The sequence below is a fragment of the Pan paniscus genome, chromosome X, assembly GCF_029289425.2.
Source record: "Pan paniscus chromosome X, NHGRI_mPanPan1-v2.0_pri, whole genome shotgun sequence".
Lineage (NCBI taxonomy): Eukaryota > Metazoa > Chordata > Mammalia > Primates > Hominidae > Pan > Pan paniscus.
In genome coordinates, this window is record NC_073272.2 from 45,905,371 (window position 1) to 45,919,977 (window position 14,607).

At 39.0% G+C, this 14,607-nt stretch overlaps 1 protein-coding gene across 1 annotated transcript in view; it reads right to left on the reverse strand.

Annotated features, from left to right (window-relative positions):
* The window catches only part of EFHC2 (EF-hand domain containing 2), a 199,513-nt gene that overhangs the window by 112,439 nt on the left and 72,467 nt on the right, over nt 1-14,607 (reverse strand). The window contains exon 4 of the mRNA XM_063601869.1: nt 5,715-5,938. Coding sequence (XP_063457939.1) covers nt 5,715-5,938 — 224 coding nt within the window. The remainder of the gene's footprint in view (nt 1-5,714; nt 5,939-14,607) is intronic.

The following is a 14,607-nucleotide window of genomic DNA, read 5'->3' on the forward strand; positions in this document are numbered from 1 at the left end:
CAATTAAAAGACACAGACTGGCAAATTGGATAAAGAGTCAAGACACATCAGTGTGCTGTATTCAGGAGACCCATCTCACATGCAAAGACACACATAAGCTCAAAATAAAGGGAGGGAGGAATATTTACCAAAAAAATGGAAAGCAAAAAAAAGCAGGGGTTTCTATCCTAGTCTCTGATAAAACAGACTTTAAACCAACAAAGATCAAAAAAGACAAAGAAGGGCATTTCATAATGGTAAAGAGATCAATGCAACAAGAAGAGCCAACTATACTAAATATATATGCACCCAATACAGGAGCACCCAGATTCATAAAGCAAGTCCTTAGAGACCTACAGAGAGATTTAGACTCCCACACAATAATAATGAAAGACTTTAACACCCCACTGTCAATATTAGACAGATCAACGAGACAGAAAATTAACAAGGATATTCAGGACTTGAACTCAGCTCTGGACCAAGTGGACCTAATAGACATCTACAGAACTCTCCACCCCAAATCAACAGAGTATACATTCTTCTCAGCACCACATCACATTTATTCTAAAGTTGACCACATAATGGGAAGTAAAACACTCCTCAGCAAATGCAAAAGAACGGAAATCATAACAGTCTCTCAGACCACAGAGCAATCAACTTAGAACTCAGGATTAAGAAACTCACTCAAAACCGCACAATTGCATGCAAACTGAACAACCTGCTCCTGAATGACTACTGGGTAAATAACAAAATTAAGGCAGAAATAAATAAGTTCTTTGAAACAAACGACAACAAAGACACAACATACCAGAATCTCTGGGACATAACTAAAGCAGTGTTTAGAGGCAAATTTATAAATTTAGTGCTTATAAGCACTAAATGCCCACAGGAGAAAGTGAGAAAGATCTAAATCAACACACTAACATCACAATTAAAAGAACTAGAGAAGCAAGAGCAAATAAATTCAAAAGCTAGCAGAAGGCAAAAAATAACTAAGATCAGAGTGGAACTGAAGGAGATAGAGACACAAAAAACCCTTCAAAAAATCAAAGAATCCAGGAGGTGGTTTTTTGAAAAGATCAACAAAATAGATAGACTGCTAGCCAGACTAATAAAGAAAAAAAGTGAGAAGAATCAAATGGACACAATAAAAAACGATAAACAGGATATCACCACTGATCCCACAGAAATACAAACTACCATCAGAGAATATTATAAACACCTCTACGCAGAAAATCTAGAAGAAATAGATAAATTCCTGGACACATACACCCTCCCAAGACTAACCCAGGAAGAAGTCAAATCCCTGAATAGACCAACCAATAACAAGTCTGAAATTGAGGCAGTAATTAATAGCCTACCAACCAAAAACAGCCCAGGACCAGATGGATTCACAGCCAAATTCTACCAGAGGTACAAAGAGGAGCTGGTACCATTCCTTCTGAAACTATTCCAAACAACAGAAAAAGAGGCACTCCTCCCTAACTCATTTTATGAGGCCAGCATCATCCTGATACCAAAACCTGGCAGAGACACAACAACAACAACAACAACACAAAAAGGAAATTTCAGGCCAATATCCCTGATGAAGATCAATGCGAAAATCCTCAATAAAATACTGGCAAACCAAATCCAGCAGCACATGAAAAAGCTTATCCACCAAGATCAAGTCAGCTTCCTCCCTGGGATGCAAGGCTGGTTCAACATATGCAAATCAATAAATGTAACCCATCATATAAACAGAACCAATGACAAAAACCACATGATTATCTCAATAGATGCAGAAAAGGCCTTCAATAAAATTCAACACCCCTTCATGCTAAAAACTCTCCATAAACTAGGTATTGATGGAACGTATCTCAAAATAATAAGAGCTATTTATGACAAACCCACAGCCAATATCATACTGAATGGGCAAAAGCTGGAAGCATTCCCTTAGAAAACTGGCACAAGACAAGGATGCCCTCTCTCACCACTCCTATTCAACATAGTATTGGAAGTTCTGGCCAGGGCAAGAGAAGGAAATAAAGGGTATTCGAATAGGAAGAGAGGAAGTCAAATTGTCTCTGTTTGCAGATGACATGATTGTATATTTAGAAAACCCCATCATCTCAGCCCAAAATCTCCTTAAGCTGATAAGCGACTTCAGCAAAGTCTCAGGGTACAAAATCGATGTGCAAAAATCACAAGCATTCCTATACACCAATAATAGACAGACAGCCAAATCATGAGTGAACTCCCATTCACAATTGCTACAAAGAGAATAAAATACCTAGGAATACAACTTATAAGGGATGTGAAGGATCTCTTCAAGAACTACAAACCACTGCTCAAGGAAATAAGGGAGGACACAAACAAATGGAAAAACATTCCATGCTCATAGATAGAAGAATCAATATCATAAAAATGGCCATACTGCCCAAAGTAATTCATAGATTCAATGCCATCTCCATCAAGCTACCATTGACTTTCTTCACAGAATTAGAAAAAACTACTTTACATTTTATATAGAACCAAAAAAGAGCTCGTAAAGCCAAGACAATCCTAAGCAAAAAGAATAAAGCGGGAGGCATCACACTACCTGACTTCAAACAATACTACAAGTTTACAGTAACCAAAACAGCATGGTATTGGTACCAAAACAGAGATATAGACCAATGGAACAGAACAGAGGCCTCAAAAATAACACCACACATCTACAACCATCTGATCTTTGACAAACCTGACAAAAACAAGCAATGAGGAAAGGATTCCCTATTTAATAAATGGTGTTGGGAAAACTGGCTAGCCATATGCAGAAAACTGAAACTGGACCCCTTCCTTACACCTTATACAAAAATTAATTCAAGATGGATTAAAGACTTAAACATAAGACCTAAAATCATAAAAACTCTAAAGAAAACCTAGGCAATACCATTCAGGACATAGGCATGGGCAAAGACTTCATGACTAAAACACCAAAAGCAATGGCAACAAAAGCCAAAATTGACAAATGGGATCTAATTAAACTAACAAGCTTCTGCACAGCAAAAGAAACTATCATTAGAGTGAACAGGCAACCTACAGAATGGAAGAAAATTTTTGCAATCTATCCAACTGACAAAGGGCTAATATCCAGAATCTACAAGGAACTTAAACAAATTTACAAAAAAAAAATCAAAAAGTGGACAAAGGATATGAACAGACACTTCTCAAAACAAGACATTTATGCAGCCAAGAAACATATGAAAAAAAAGTTCATTATCACTGGTCATTAGAGAAATGCAAATCAAAACCACAATAAGATACCATCTCATGCCAGTTAGAATGGCGATCATTGGGAGGCCAAGGCAGGTGGATCATGAGGTCAGGAGTTCAATACCAACCTGGCCAAGATGGTGAAACCTTGTCTGTACTAAAAATATTAAAAAAAAAATTAGCCGGGTGTGGTGGCAGGCCTCTGTAATCCCAGCTACTCAGGAGGCTGAGGCACAGAATTTCTTGAACCTGGGAGGCAGAGTTTGCAGTGAGCCAAGATCGCACCACTGCACTACAGCCTGGTCAACAGAGTGAGACTCCATTTTGAAAAAAAAAAAAAATGGCAATCATTAAAAAGTCAGGAAACAACAGATGCTGGAGAGGATGTGGAGAAATAGGAATGCTTTTACACTGTTGGTGGGAGTGTAAATTAGTTCAACCATTGTGGAAGACAGTGTGGCAATTCCTTAAGGATCTAGAACCAGAAATACCATTTGACCCAGCAATCCCATTACTGGGTATATACCCAAAGGATTATAAATCATCCTACTATAAAGACACATGCACACGTGTTTATTGCAGCACTATTCACAATAGCAAAGACTTGGAACCAACGCAAATGCTCATCAATGATAGACTGGATAAAGAAAATGTGGCACATATACACCATGGGATACTATGCAGTCATTAAAAAGGATGAGTTCATGTCCTTTGCAGGGACATGGATGAAGTTGGAAACCAGCATTCTCAGCAAACTAACACAGGAACAGAAAACAAAACACTGCATGTTCTCACTCATAAATGGGAGTTGAACAATGAGAACACATGGACACAGGGAGGGGAACATCACACACCAGGGCCTGTCAGGGGGTGGGGGGATAGGGGAGGGACAGCATTAGGAGAAATACCTAAAGTAGATGATGGGTTGATGGGTGTAGAAAACCACCATGGCAGGTGTATACCTATGTAACAAACCTGCAAATTCTGCACATGTATCCCAGAACTTAAAGTATAATTTTAAATATATATAAATTTTTTTCTTCATAAACCTATGAAATCCCACAGTGCTCTGCGCATTTTCATATAATCCATCATTATTCACAATCACTATCATATAACAACAACTGTTAGTGAATGAGTGCAGCCATATGCAAAGGGTGGCAATTCATTTGGATCCATTTCCTTCAAGTTCTCTCTGCTGGTTCTAAATTCTTTCTATTTATCTAGACTCTTTCATCCAGGGCATTTGGAAAAAATAAAAATGAATCCAAACCAAAAAAAATCCCTTTGTACATCAATATACACCTTAGATATTCCAGGATCAACAACATTAAAGAATAATTCTGCTGGGGCTGGGAGGCAGGAATAGATGAATGATACTACAAGTGGCTTTTAAAAAGAGATCAAAACAGAATCAAAAGAGAATTTTGTTCTAAATTTTGTTACCTCTCTGCAAGGAAATGAATCATAAGTTTTAAAACAATAAAAATCAGACAAAACTCATCTATGGGTATAGAAATGAGAACAGCAGTTGTCTGTGGTGGGGAGCGGGATCGATTCGATAAACACATGAGGGGACTTTCTGGGGGAAGAGAAATGCTCTACATCTCAATATGGGGGTAGGTTATAGGGGTACGTGTATTTGTTAAGACTCATCCAACTGTACACTTAATTTCTGTGTATTTTACTGTGTGTAATCACACTTCAATAGAAAAGGAAAAAGGAAACAAGTGACAATGATGGAAATCAGGGTAAGAGTCAAGACATTTGCGATCCAGTCCCAGCAAGGAGATTAGCTGGGTGTTGTCACCTTCCACCCCTTTGAGTGTTCAAATTCTTCTGGAAAACAAAATTTGGGCCCAGGGACTGTTTAAAAAATAGGAAGACAAAAATAATACTAAAAATATTGAGTCTTTACTCCCTTACACTAGCTGGGGTCAGACCTTGTACATAAACATCCTTTCCTAAAGGGGGTATATCAGAATCATGGTCCTCCTTATTCTTCCAGAGCATCTTGGCATCCAATGCCATCCTAAGAGGACCTGGAATTTCCTAGGAGGAAGAAAAAATGTGTACCCAAGGCTTGGTTCACTAAATCACTAGTATAGAAGCAAAGATCTTTCTAGCCAGAGTTAGACAACTAAAATGCAAAAACACAAGCCAAGGAAATGTGGATACAACTCATATACCATCAGTGACCACAAAGTCAATTGTGGGTGCCTAGAAACTGTCTCACCTGTGCAGTTCACTGAAGACTCCTACTGCCTGAAAGAGAGAGTCTCTACAGAGAGAATTGGGGTGAGGCAGTGAGGAAGTCATTCTTGCTCTGTGGCTAACACTCAGCCTTCCCTCTAGCCCAAAGAAGAACAAAACAACTGGAATAACTATGGCTCTAAAAGCTCTTTCACATCTGCATCAGGAGTACAAACACCCTTTACTGACTTTCCAAAGGGATTTTTATTTTGAAGACAAGAACTCAACAAACGTCAATTCCTTACCTCTCTCCGAATCTTCATGTAAGGATCTTCTGGACATTGTACTGGGGGATTCACTTTGACCCCTATTTTCCTCAAAAAGTTTCTTGTGAATGCATCACAGTCATAAATCTTGAATGTCCGGCCATAGAAGACAACCTCTGTGCCGACATTAAAATGATACACAGTATAAAACTGATCCTCATCAGGAGGCGGAAGAGTAATCCGATGACGCCGGATAGAAGTCCCTATGGCATGAAAGAAAATACAACTGTTTTATCATGTGGCTAACAAGTAAGAAGATACAGCACATTCACTAACAACCCTGAATACTTTCCCGCAACAGAAAACTGGGCAAAGGACTCGTTCTAGGAAGCAGCATTAGTACATTCCAACTCTGAGGGAGTCAGAATGAGCTGAGACTTCTGAGGTTCAGAGCTCTGTGGCCAGCCTTGCATGTGGTTAGAGTTGCCTAAGTGGTGGTTGGGAAGTATTTTAATAAACCATAAAGACTGGGGTGAGGATGGGGGATGAAGGACAGGGGACATAAGCAGAATGACGAAAAATACCAGACGCTGCCATCATGTCTTTTCCTAGAACAAGCCTGCTCACATTCAGCCACCAGCAAGCACTCAATGTGAGCACACTCAACAGGCATTAAGGCACCAATGCAGAATGCTCACAAAAATGTGTACTCATGGCTCAAAAAAAAAAAAAAAAAAAAAAAAAAAAAAGCTAGTAAGCTTTGGAATGATAGGTGCCAACATTGACTTAGAAGTTTCAATAAGGATGAATGACTTTTGGCTGCTGTGAAGTTTCATGGAATCTTCTTTCCTCTATCAACCTATTTTTCCTCCTCCTTCCTCTATAGCCTCTGTCCACCTCCACCCAAGCACTACCTCAAGTGAGGGTTATCAGAGGCTTCACAGTTCTAGCCAGTGCTCTGGGCCAAAAGCTCTAGATCTCATCCCATCTTCTACTTCCAACCCTGATGCCCATTCATTTCTCCTCTTGAGAATATGTTCCCAGGGTCCCACGTATATCCAAAAGAGTGGTCAGCCACTGGAGGTAAAAGAGTTCCTTGCCTACATGAGTGTACCAACTATACCACACCATACCAGCCAAGTTACCCAAATATTGCTGCAATCTGTTGTTAAGGATTGTTTAGGGGCCAGGCATGGTGGTTCATGCCTTTAATCCCACCACTTTTAGAGGCCAAGGCAGGCAGATTGCTTGAGCCCAAGAGTTCGAGACCAGCCTGGGCAACATGGCAAAATCCTGTCTCTACAAAAGAAAAAAAAATTAATTAAAAAAAAATTAGCTGGGTATGGTGGTGCCCACATGTGGTCCCATCTACTTGGGAGGCTGAAAGGTGGGAGAATTGCTTGAGTCCAGGAGGTCGAGGCTAAAGTGAGCCATGATCACACCACTGTACTCTAGCTTGGGCAACAGAGCAAAGCCCTGTCTCAAAAAAAAAAAAAAAAAAAAAAAAGAAAAGAAAAGAAAAAGAAAAAAGAATTTGAAAAAAAGAAAAAAGGGTTTGAGATTTTATCCTACTTGCAAGATGAGAAGTTAGCCTTCCATAGTTTCATGGATGCTGGTAGAAGACAGGAGGTGCCTTGGTCAGAGACAAAAGGCAGTTTATTAATCAACAGCAGTAAGAATAGCCTGAATATCAGCATTTCTTTTTCCAGTTTCCTAAGCCCCAATTCCCACAGGATGACATAGTAAGGGCCAGGTAACATTTGTACATGCAGTGGGTTACATTACAGGAGAGTAACCCTTAGCTTAGGGAACCCAAATCTTCTATAATTAGCAATAAGCATCCCTGCTCTTTATCTCCAAGGGAGCTACTATCTTTATTAGACTTTATTCTGGAAGGAGACACTAAGCCTCTATCTTCCAACGCTATAAGCAAACCTATACTTTGCTCCAGAGGGAGAGACTATTTTTGTCTTCCACAGCTACTTGCTATATAAACATCCTTGAAGAGATAGTCCAGAACAAAGAGAAGTCAGTGCCTCTGCTTACAAGAGATACAGAAATGCATGATACCATGGAGAATTGTCTCTCAATATCTGTAACTGACTTAGGCCTGAGAATCTACTCCAAGAACAAAGAGAAAAGGAAAGCAGAACAAACTGCAGATCTAATGATTCAATAAAAATTGGCTTGTGGGAACTCTGCATGGAGGTATTTTAATATAAAGATGTCAACCTATCTTCTTTGTATTTTATACAGCACTGAAAATGGTGCCTTTTCTCAAAGTCTAGAGACACTTAGAAATTAGTCATTGCTTATTCATTAAGGAATATTTAATGAATATCTTTATGTGCCAGGAACTGTGTTGGGCTCTCTTCCATTATTCTACTTATCATCTTTTCACTCTGTTGAGGGGAAATTACCTAAAATCATTTTCAGCTTCTTTTCTTTGCAGCAATTTTTAATTGCTTGGTGCATTAAATTAAAATAATAAAACTATAAAATTAGAACTGGCCTAGAATATTTTTAAATGTACTACATAAAAGATGATACAATTTTACTGTGAAAAAATTATACTTCAATTAGCCTTTAATTCATAGCACTGAAAACAGTATGCAAATTATTTAATCATTCAAGATTAGACATTTAGAACAAATTGCATACTTAAACATGTATAAAAGGATGGGCATTTCAGGTATTTTCAGGAACCATTATATACTACTTTAAAAATACTTATATTGTGACAGTTTTTAAAATATATAAGAATTATTCAACAGTCAGGAGCTTCTTCAAAAATTCCATCTATCTTGCATTTTTACTTCATTATAGAAATTCAAATAAGCAAGTTAGCGATGATTTTTGTTCCATAAGACTTTGAATAGGAGTCCTATATTTTTCTAGGTGGCAAAAACTGGCCCACCCACTGGGCTTTTAAATAATACTAATCACAATCATCATCATAGCCCTAGGATAAACTTTCACTTACATTTTCTCATTTAATCCTCAATAATTCTATAAGGCAGATAATACATGAAATATGAATATTCAGTTTAAGGATGAGAAAACCAAAGCTCAGAGAGGTTAAATGCCATGCCCAAGGTCATGCCCTAACAAATGGCAGTAAAAGATCTTGAAGTTGGGCTTTCAGACTCTAACTAAATACCATTACTTTCCATAGTTTGCACTGAGCTGTATCTCACTGTACTGCAGCTACATATTACTTGAGGAGGAAGAGCCATAGGCATAACAGGATGGAAATGGATAAAAGAGCTACCAGCCACCATGAAAAGAAAAGAGAGATGAAGCTGCTCTTCCGAAAGAACAGCCTCTCTCCTCGAAGGGGAAATTTCCAGAGATGCCCACCCACTGCTATGGCAATGCACCCTGCAGGGCCTGCCCCACCAGCTGACTTGCCTCTCCCAGGAGCCTGCAGATCTCAAGCCCCCCAACTCTTCCTTCTCTTAGCCGCTACACTTCTCTCACTAGATGCTTCTCAGAAAAGGCCAGGGAAGTTCTTCTTGGTGACAAAAAAGAATCCTGAACACCCATGAGTTAGAAAGAAAAGGCAGGTCTAACACTAACAGTAAAGTTTTGATAACCAAAAACCTAACGTCACAATTCCATATTAATCAGAAAACCAAGGTGGGCCATTTGAAATGTACAGTTGCACATGAGAGCTTTCAATAACATATTCATAGGATTTCTCAACTGTGTCCTTTGAGAATTAAAATTTCTAATTATCAGAATTTGTATGTTTTTAGTCTTCCACGATAAATGGCAGAAACTCCATCAGCAGGAATTTGTTTTGGGATATCAAAGAAATGGGCAGGATACCATGTCCTTGACCCACATTGAAGAGCAGGTGAAATCATCAAGGTAGATAAATAAAGATATTGTTACAAAACAGAAAAACAACTAAAGCACCATATTTGCCCTTTAAATTTTCAGGTGTTTATCTTAACTGCCCAATAAAGACTATTGGGACACATGTCCAGCTTTTCCTCATCTTCATGTTTTACATTTCTCTTCCTTTGTAAAAGCCCTGCTATCTGGCTATGCTCTTCAAGCTTTAACTTTGTAACATTTCCCTGTGGTTTAGATCAAAGTGACCATATATCCATTTATGTTTCATGTGTTTTCATGTTATTCAGTTGAGACTTGCCTTAGATCTTTGCTCATACCACTAAATTTACTTTTCTGGAATTCACCTTCCAGAATTAAGACTCCAAACTCTCACCTCTATTTTATTTATTTATTTATTTATTTTTGAGACAGGGTCTCACATCGTTGCCTAGGCTACAGTGCAGTGGCATGATCATGGATCAATGCAGCCTCAACCTCCCAGGCTCAAGCGATCCTCCCTACCTCAACCTCCCGTGTAGCTGAGATTACGGGCATGGCCACCACGCCTGGCTAACTTTTTATTTTTTGTAGAGACAGCCTTGCTTTGTTGCCCAGGCTGGTCTTGAACTCCTGGACTTAAGCAATCCTTTTGCCTCGGCCTCACAAAGTGCTGGGATTACAGGCGTGAGCCACTGCACCTGGGTCACCTCTATTTTAATTTAAGTATGTTAATTTCATTTTAGTAATGCTGCAGGCCTAGAGTACATCCAAGTCTAAAGGCAGATATTTCTTAGGTAAATGAAGATATAACTGCAATTGCCACTTGTCATCACATCTACAAGTTTGTGCCCTAAAAATACTAAGAGGCTTAACCACAATCACACATAACAGAGTGTCTTTTCTTCCTCTTGTGCTTACTATATATTCCTCTACTAAAATGACTTGTATACTTTTACTTTTATTTTTCTAAAATGTCACCTTTAGAGTTTCGGTTTCACAAGAATAATTATTTTTATATACACAACCGGGCACTCACCTTGCAGCAAAAGAATAAGAAGTTAAAAATTCCACATTTCTGCTCACAATAAGAAACAGTAACCCTACGCATCTCCCCCTTAGCTATTGAAAAAGCACCAAAATAACAGATGCTTTAATGTCCTCTTGCATGACCACCTTCTTGCCCTGTTTTCCCTATTCAATCTATGATCTGCTCCCAAATACTTCCCAATTTATTGTCCCACCACTTTATCTCATGTTGCTCCTTTTGACTATTCTGCCTTTCTCTTCCATCTTTATCTAGAGAAACTTTTGAGGTACCATTCAAATGCCAGATTCTCTAGTGGATATTGGCTTTTCCTCCTCTAATCCCTCAAGTACCTGGTTCCCTCCCCAGTGTCCACCCTCTAGGGTGACCAGATTTAGCAAATTAAAATATAGGCTGCTCAGTTAAATTTGAATTCCAGATAAACAACGAAGAATTCTTTTTTTTTTTAATTTTTTAAATTTTTTTTCACCCAGGCTGGAGTGCAGTGGTGTGATCTCGGCTCACTGCAACCTCCGTCTCCCAGGTTCAAGCAATTCTCCTGTCTTAGCCTCCTGAGTAGCTAGGATTATAGGCATGTGCCACCACACCCAGCTAATTTTTATATTTTTAGTCGACGAGGTTTTGCTGTGTTGGTCAGGCTGGTCTCAAACTCCCGGCCTCAAGTTATCAGCCCGCCTCTTCCTCCCAAAGTGCTGGGATTACAGGTGTAAGCCACCATGCCCAGCCAAATTCTTTAGTATAACTATGTCCTATGCAATATTTGGGACATAATTATACTAAAAACTTCATTGCTTACCTGAAATTCAAATATAACTGAGTATCTTATACTTCATCTGGCAACCTTCCCACCACCCCTCCACCACTTTATGGGATATAATACCTATATATAGTACATGCCCAATAAGAGTGAATGGCATATGAATGACTGACTTCTATTTTGTGTGATTACATTTGCCTGATCAAGCAGATTATCTTAGAGTATTAAAAAATATATATATGAGAAATACTACCTTATTAAGGGGCCAAAACAAGTCATTAGTGGAAATCAGTGTTCTCAACCAAGATGCACTAAGAATCATAGGGAAGCCAGTTCTTGACCTCATGTCTACAGAAGAAAAATTCTGGGGTGGGCTAGGGGATTCTGAGGATCACTTTCAACTGAGAACAACTGGTATAGACCATACCAGAAAATCACGGCACATTTCTAATCATTATCCTTTCTTTAGCACAGATTAGTCTGGACTTGGTGTATTTAAACTGACAATTATTCTGTTAGACAATTGGAGGTAAAACTACTGGATTAACCTCTGACATTCTTGGCTTGATATAATGTTGTTTTAACTACATTCCAGCAGAAAAGCAACACGTTCTATAAATATAACACATCTAACCGAAAAGAGAGTGATGTCCTGGCAAGAAATGAAAGCAAGCCTTGAAGTGCAACACTGGCTTTCTTGACTCCTAACACACACAAACCTCCTTGCCAACAAGAACTTGTGAATATTAAAAATATGTTGTTCTGATTAGAAGCTGCATGAATGCCTATTTTGGTACCATGCTAATGGATGCCTCTTTTGTTTCTGGCTGATTCCAAACTCCCCCCACCCTAAAAAATTACATGATAATAGAGGCAACCAAAAGGGAGCAGGGGAGGGTTATAATTCCTCCAGTTGCACTAATTTCCAAATGGTCACACAAGAAACAAGTGCATCTGACCTCCAAGTTCATCTAGAAAATATCAAAATCCTATGGAAGTGACAGGAACGCCATCACTGCACAGCACCTAATCTTGACCATTTGCCTCTTCCCAGGGCCCAGATGCATGGAAAGCAAGCCCGGGCCACTCAAGTCACAACTGAAAGAAACACTACCTACCCTGTCCCACTGACGTCTGAACCACTGGCTCATTAAGTGTTTTCTTTTTTCCAATCACTTAATTTAGAAAAGCTTGAAGAAGGCATTTAAATGATTTTTCAAACTATCTGCAGTCCAAATAGACCTTCCTTAACAAGAATTATCATATTAAATATTTCAAGAGAGACTGGTTTCTCTCTAAACAAAGCTTGGTGACAGAGTGGTTATTCGTGTTTGCTTTCTACAGGATTTGCTACAGCCTTCCAAATTTCTCTACTCTGCTGACAAATTCAATGTCATTACGCAGCGTGATTACTGTGTATTCTATACACAACTCTTGAGCTGTGTCTTCACACAGGGAAATGTCCTGACCACAGTGAGCCAATCGAAAATTCGGAAAATTTCCAGAGACTTTAAAGTTGTCTTTTACTCAGGTCTTTTTTTTCTGAGACTTTATGATAGCATTCCTCCCTCCTTACACAAGAATGATTTTCAAGTACATCATTATGACTATCTTCAGCTTGCCTTTGGAATCTGCCTATGTGAGATTTGAAATCAAGAGTCTGAAAGAATTGAAAAGTCTTAATAAAAGCCTTTCCAAGATTCTAAAAGAAGCTACATTTCATATTTCTTCTTGGATAGTTTAATAAAACTAAGATGAACTGGACAGGGGCCAGTGAGCTATAGGATTATGAGCTTTCACTTTAAAGGTAATAATGAAAACAATAATGCAAGTCACTAACCCAGGCCTGGGGTGTCCTGTGACCTCCAGTCTATCATTTGTGCAAGTTTGGTGTCATGGTGGGAAAGTAATCAGAAAATAAGCAGAGCTTAGTGAGGGAATATCAGAACAAAATGTTTAGGTGAAAACCTGTAAGAAATTTTTTCTTTTTGCCACAGCAATACTATTACATAATCAAATACACATAAGTAAAGTAGATGTCCACAGAAATTATAAATTGTAAATTCTTTGTTCTTAAATAATCTTCAACCATTTTCTAATGCATTCTTGCCAATCTTTAAAAACTGCCTTATATGTTTTAAATGACCCTAAAGAATCTAAAACCTCTTGTCCCTTTGTAAAATAAAATGTCATACTTTTAACCTTAAAATTTGTGAAAACCTGTTTTTAAAATGTTATGGTATTTCCATATTTCCTGAAAGATTTACCATTAGGCCAAATTCACCAAATAAAATGGCCAGGGAGTGGATAGTGTATCAGTTGGAACACAAAGAACAATGAGGACAGTTCATATTACCTCCTCATACTAATCTTCGTCTTTTCCCACCACTAGTAAAACCAAGCAGAGACACTAAATTGAATTCCCTTTATCTTTCCATCACCTCACCAGTGGCTCTCCTCTAACATGGTAGAATAGCCTGGTCATGATCTGGGCACCTCTGATTCCCAATCTCCATTTCTAGTCTTGACTTTTTTCCTGAAAACACATCCTAAGTTTGTACCTGCCTGGAGGGACATCACCACACAGATGTCTAACACCCCTTCAAAGGCCTCATGCCCTGAAACACACCCCAGATTCAAACCCCAATCCTGTTTCTTGCTCTGTGCTCCTGGGCTTTATAAAGGTATCATGACTCAACCACAGAGACCTCTGAGGCTGATATAGTTTGGATATTTGTCCCCTCCAAATCTCATGCTGAAATGTGATCCCCAGTGTTGGAGATGGGGCCTGCTGGGAGGTGTTTGGGTCATGGGTGTGGATCCCACATGAATGTCTTTGTGTTGTCTTCGCAGTAATGAGTGAGTTCTTTCTGTTGGTTACCGTAAAATCTGATTGTTAACAAGAGTCTGGCATCCCCTCCTTTCTCTCTTGCTCCCCGTCTTGCCATGTGACACGCCTGCTCTCCTTTCACCTTCCACCACGAGTAAAAGCTTCCTGAGGCCTCACCAGATGCAGAAGCTGGTGCCATGCTTCTTGTACAGTCTGCAGAACTGTGAGCCACATAATCCTCTTTTCTTTATAAATTACCCAGCCCCAGGTATTCCTTTAGAGCAATGCAAAACAGACTGAGCAAATTACCTCCCTAAGCCTGTTTCCTTTTCTGTAAAAGCTGACAGTGACAATAACTACTTTAGATGGTCATCAGGAGATTAAATGAGATAATGATAAGGTAGGCACTTTTTCATTAGATATTCCCCCTCCTCACTCTCTGTATTTAATCACTGGCCAA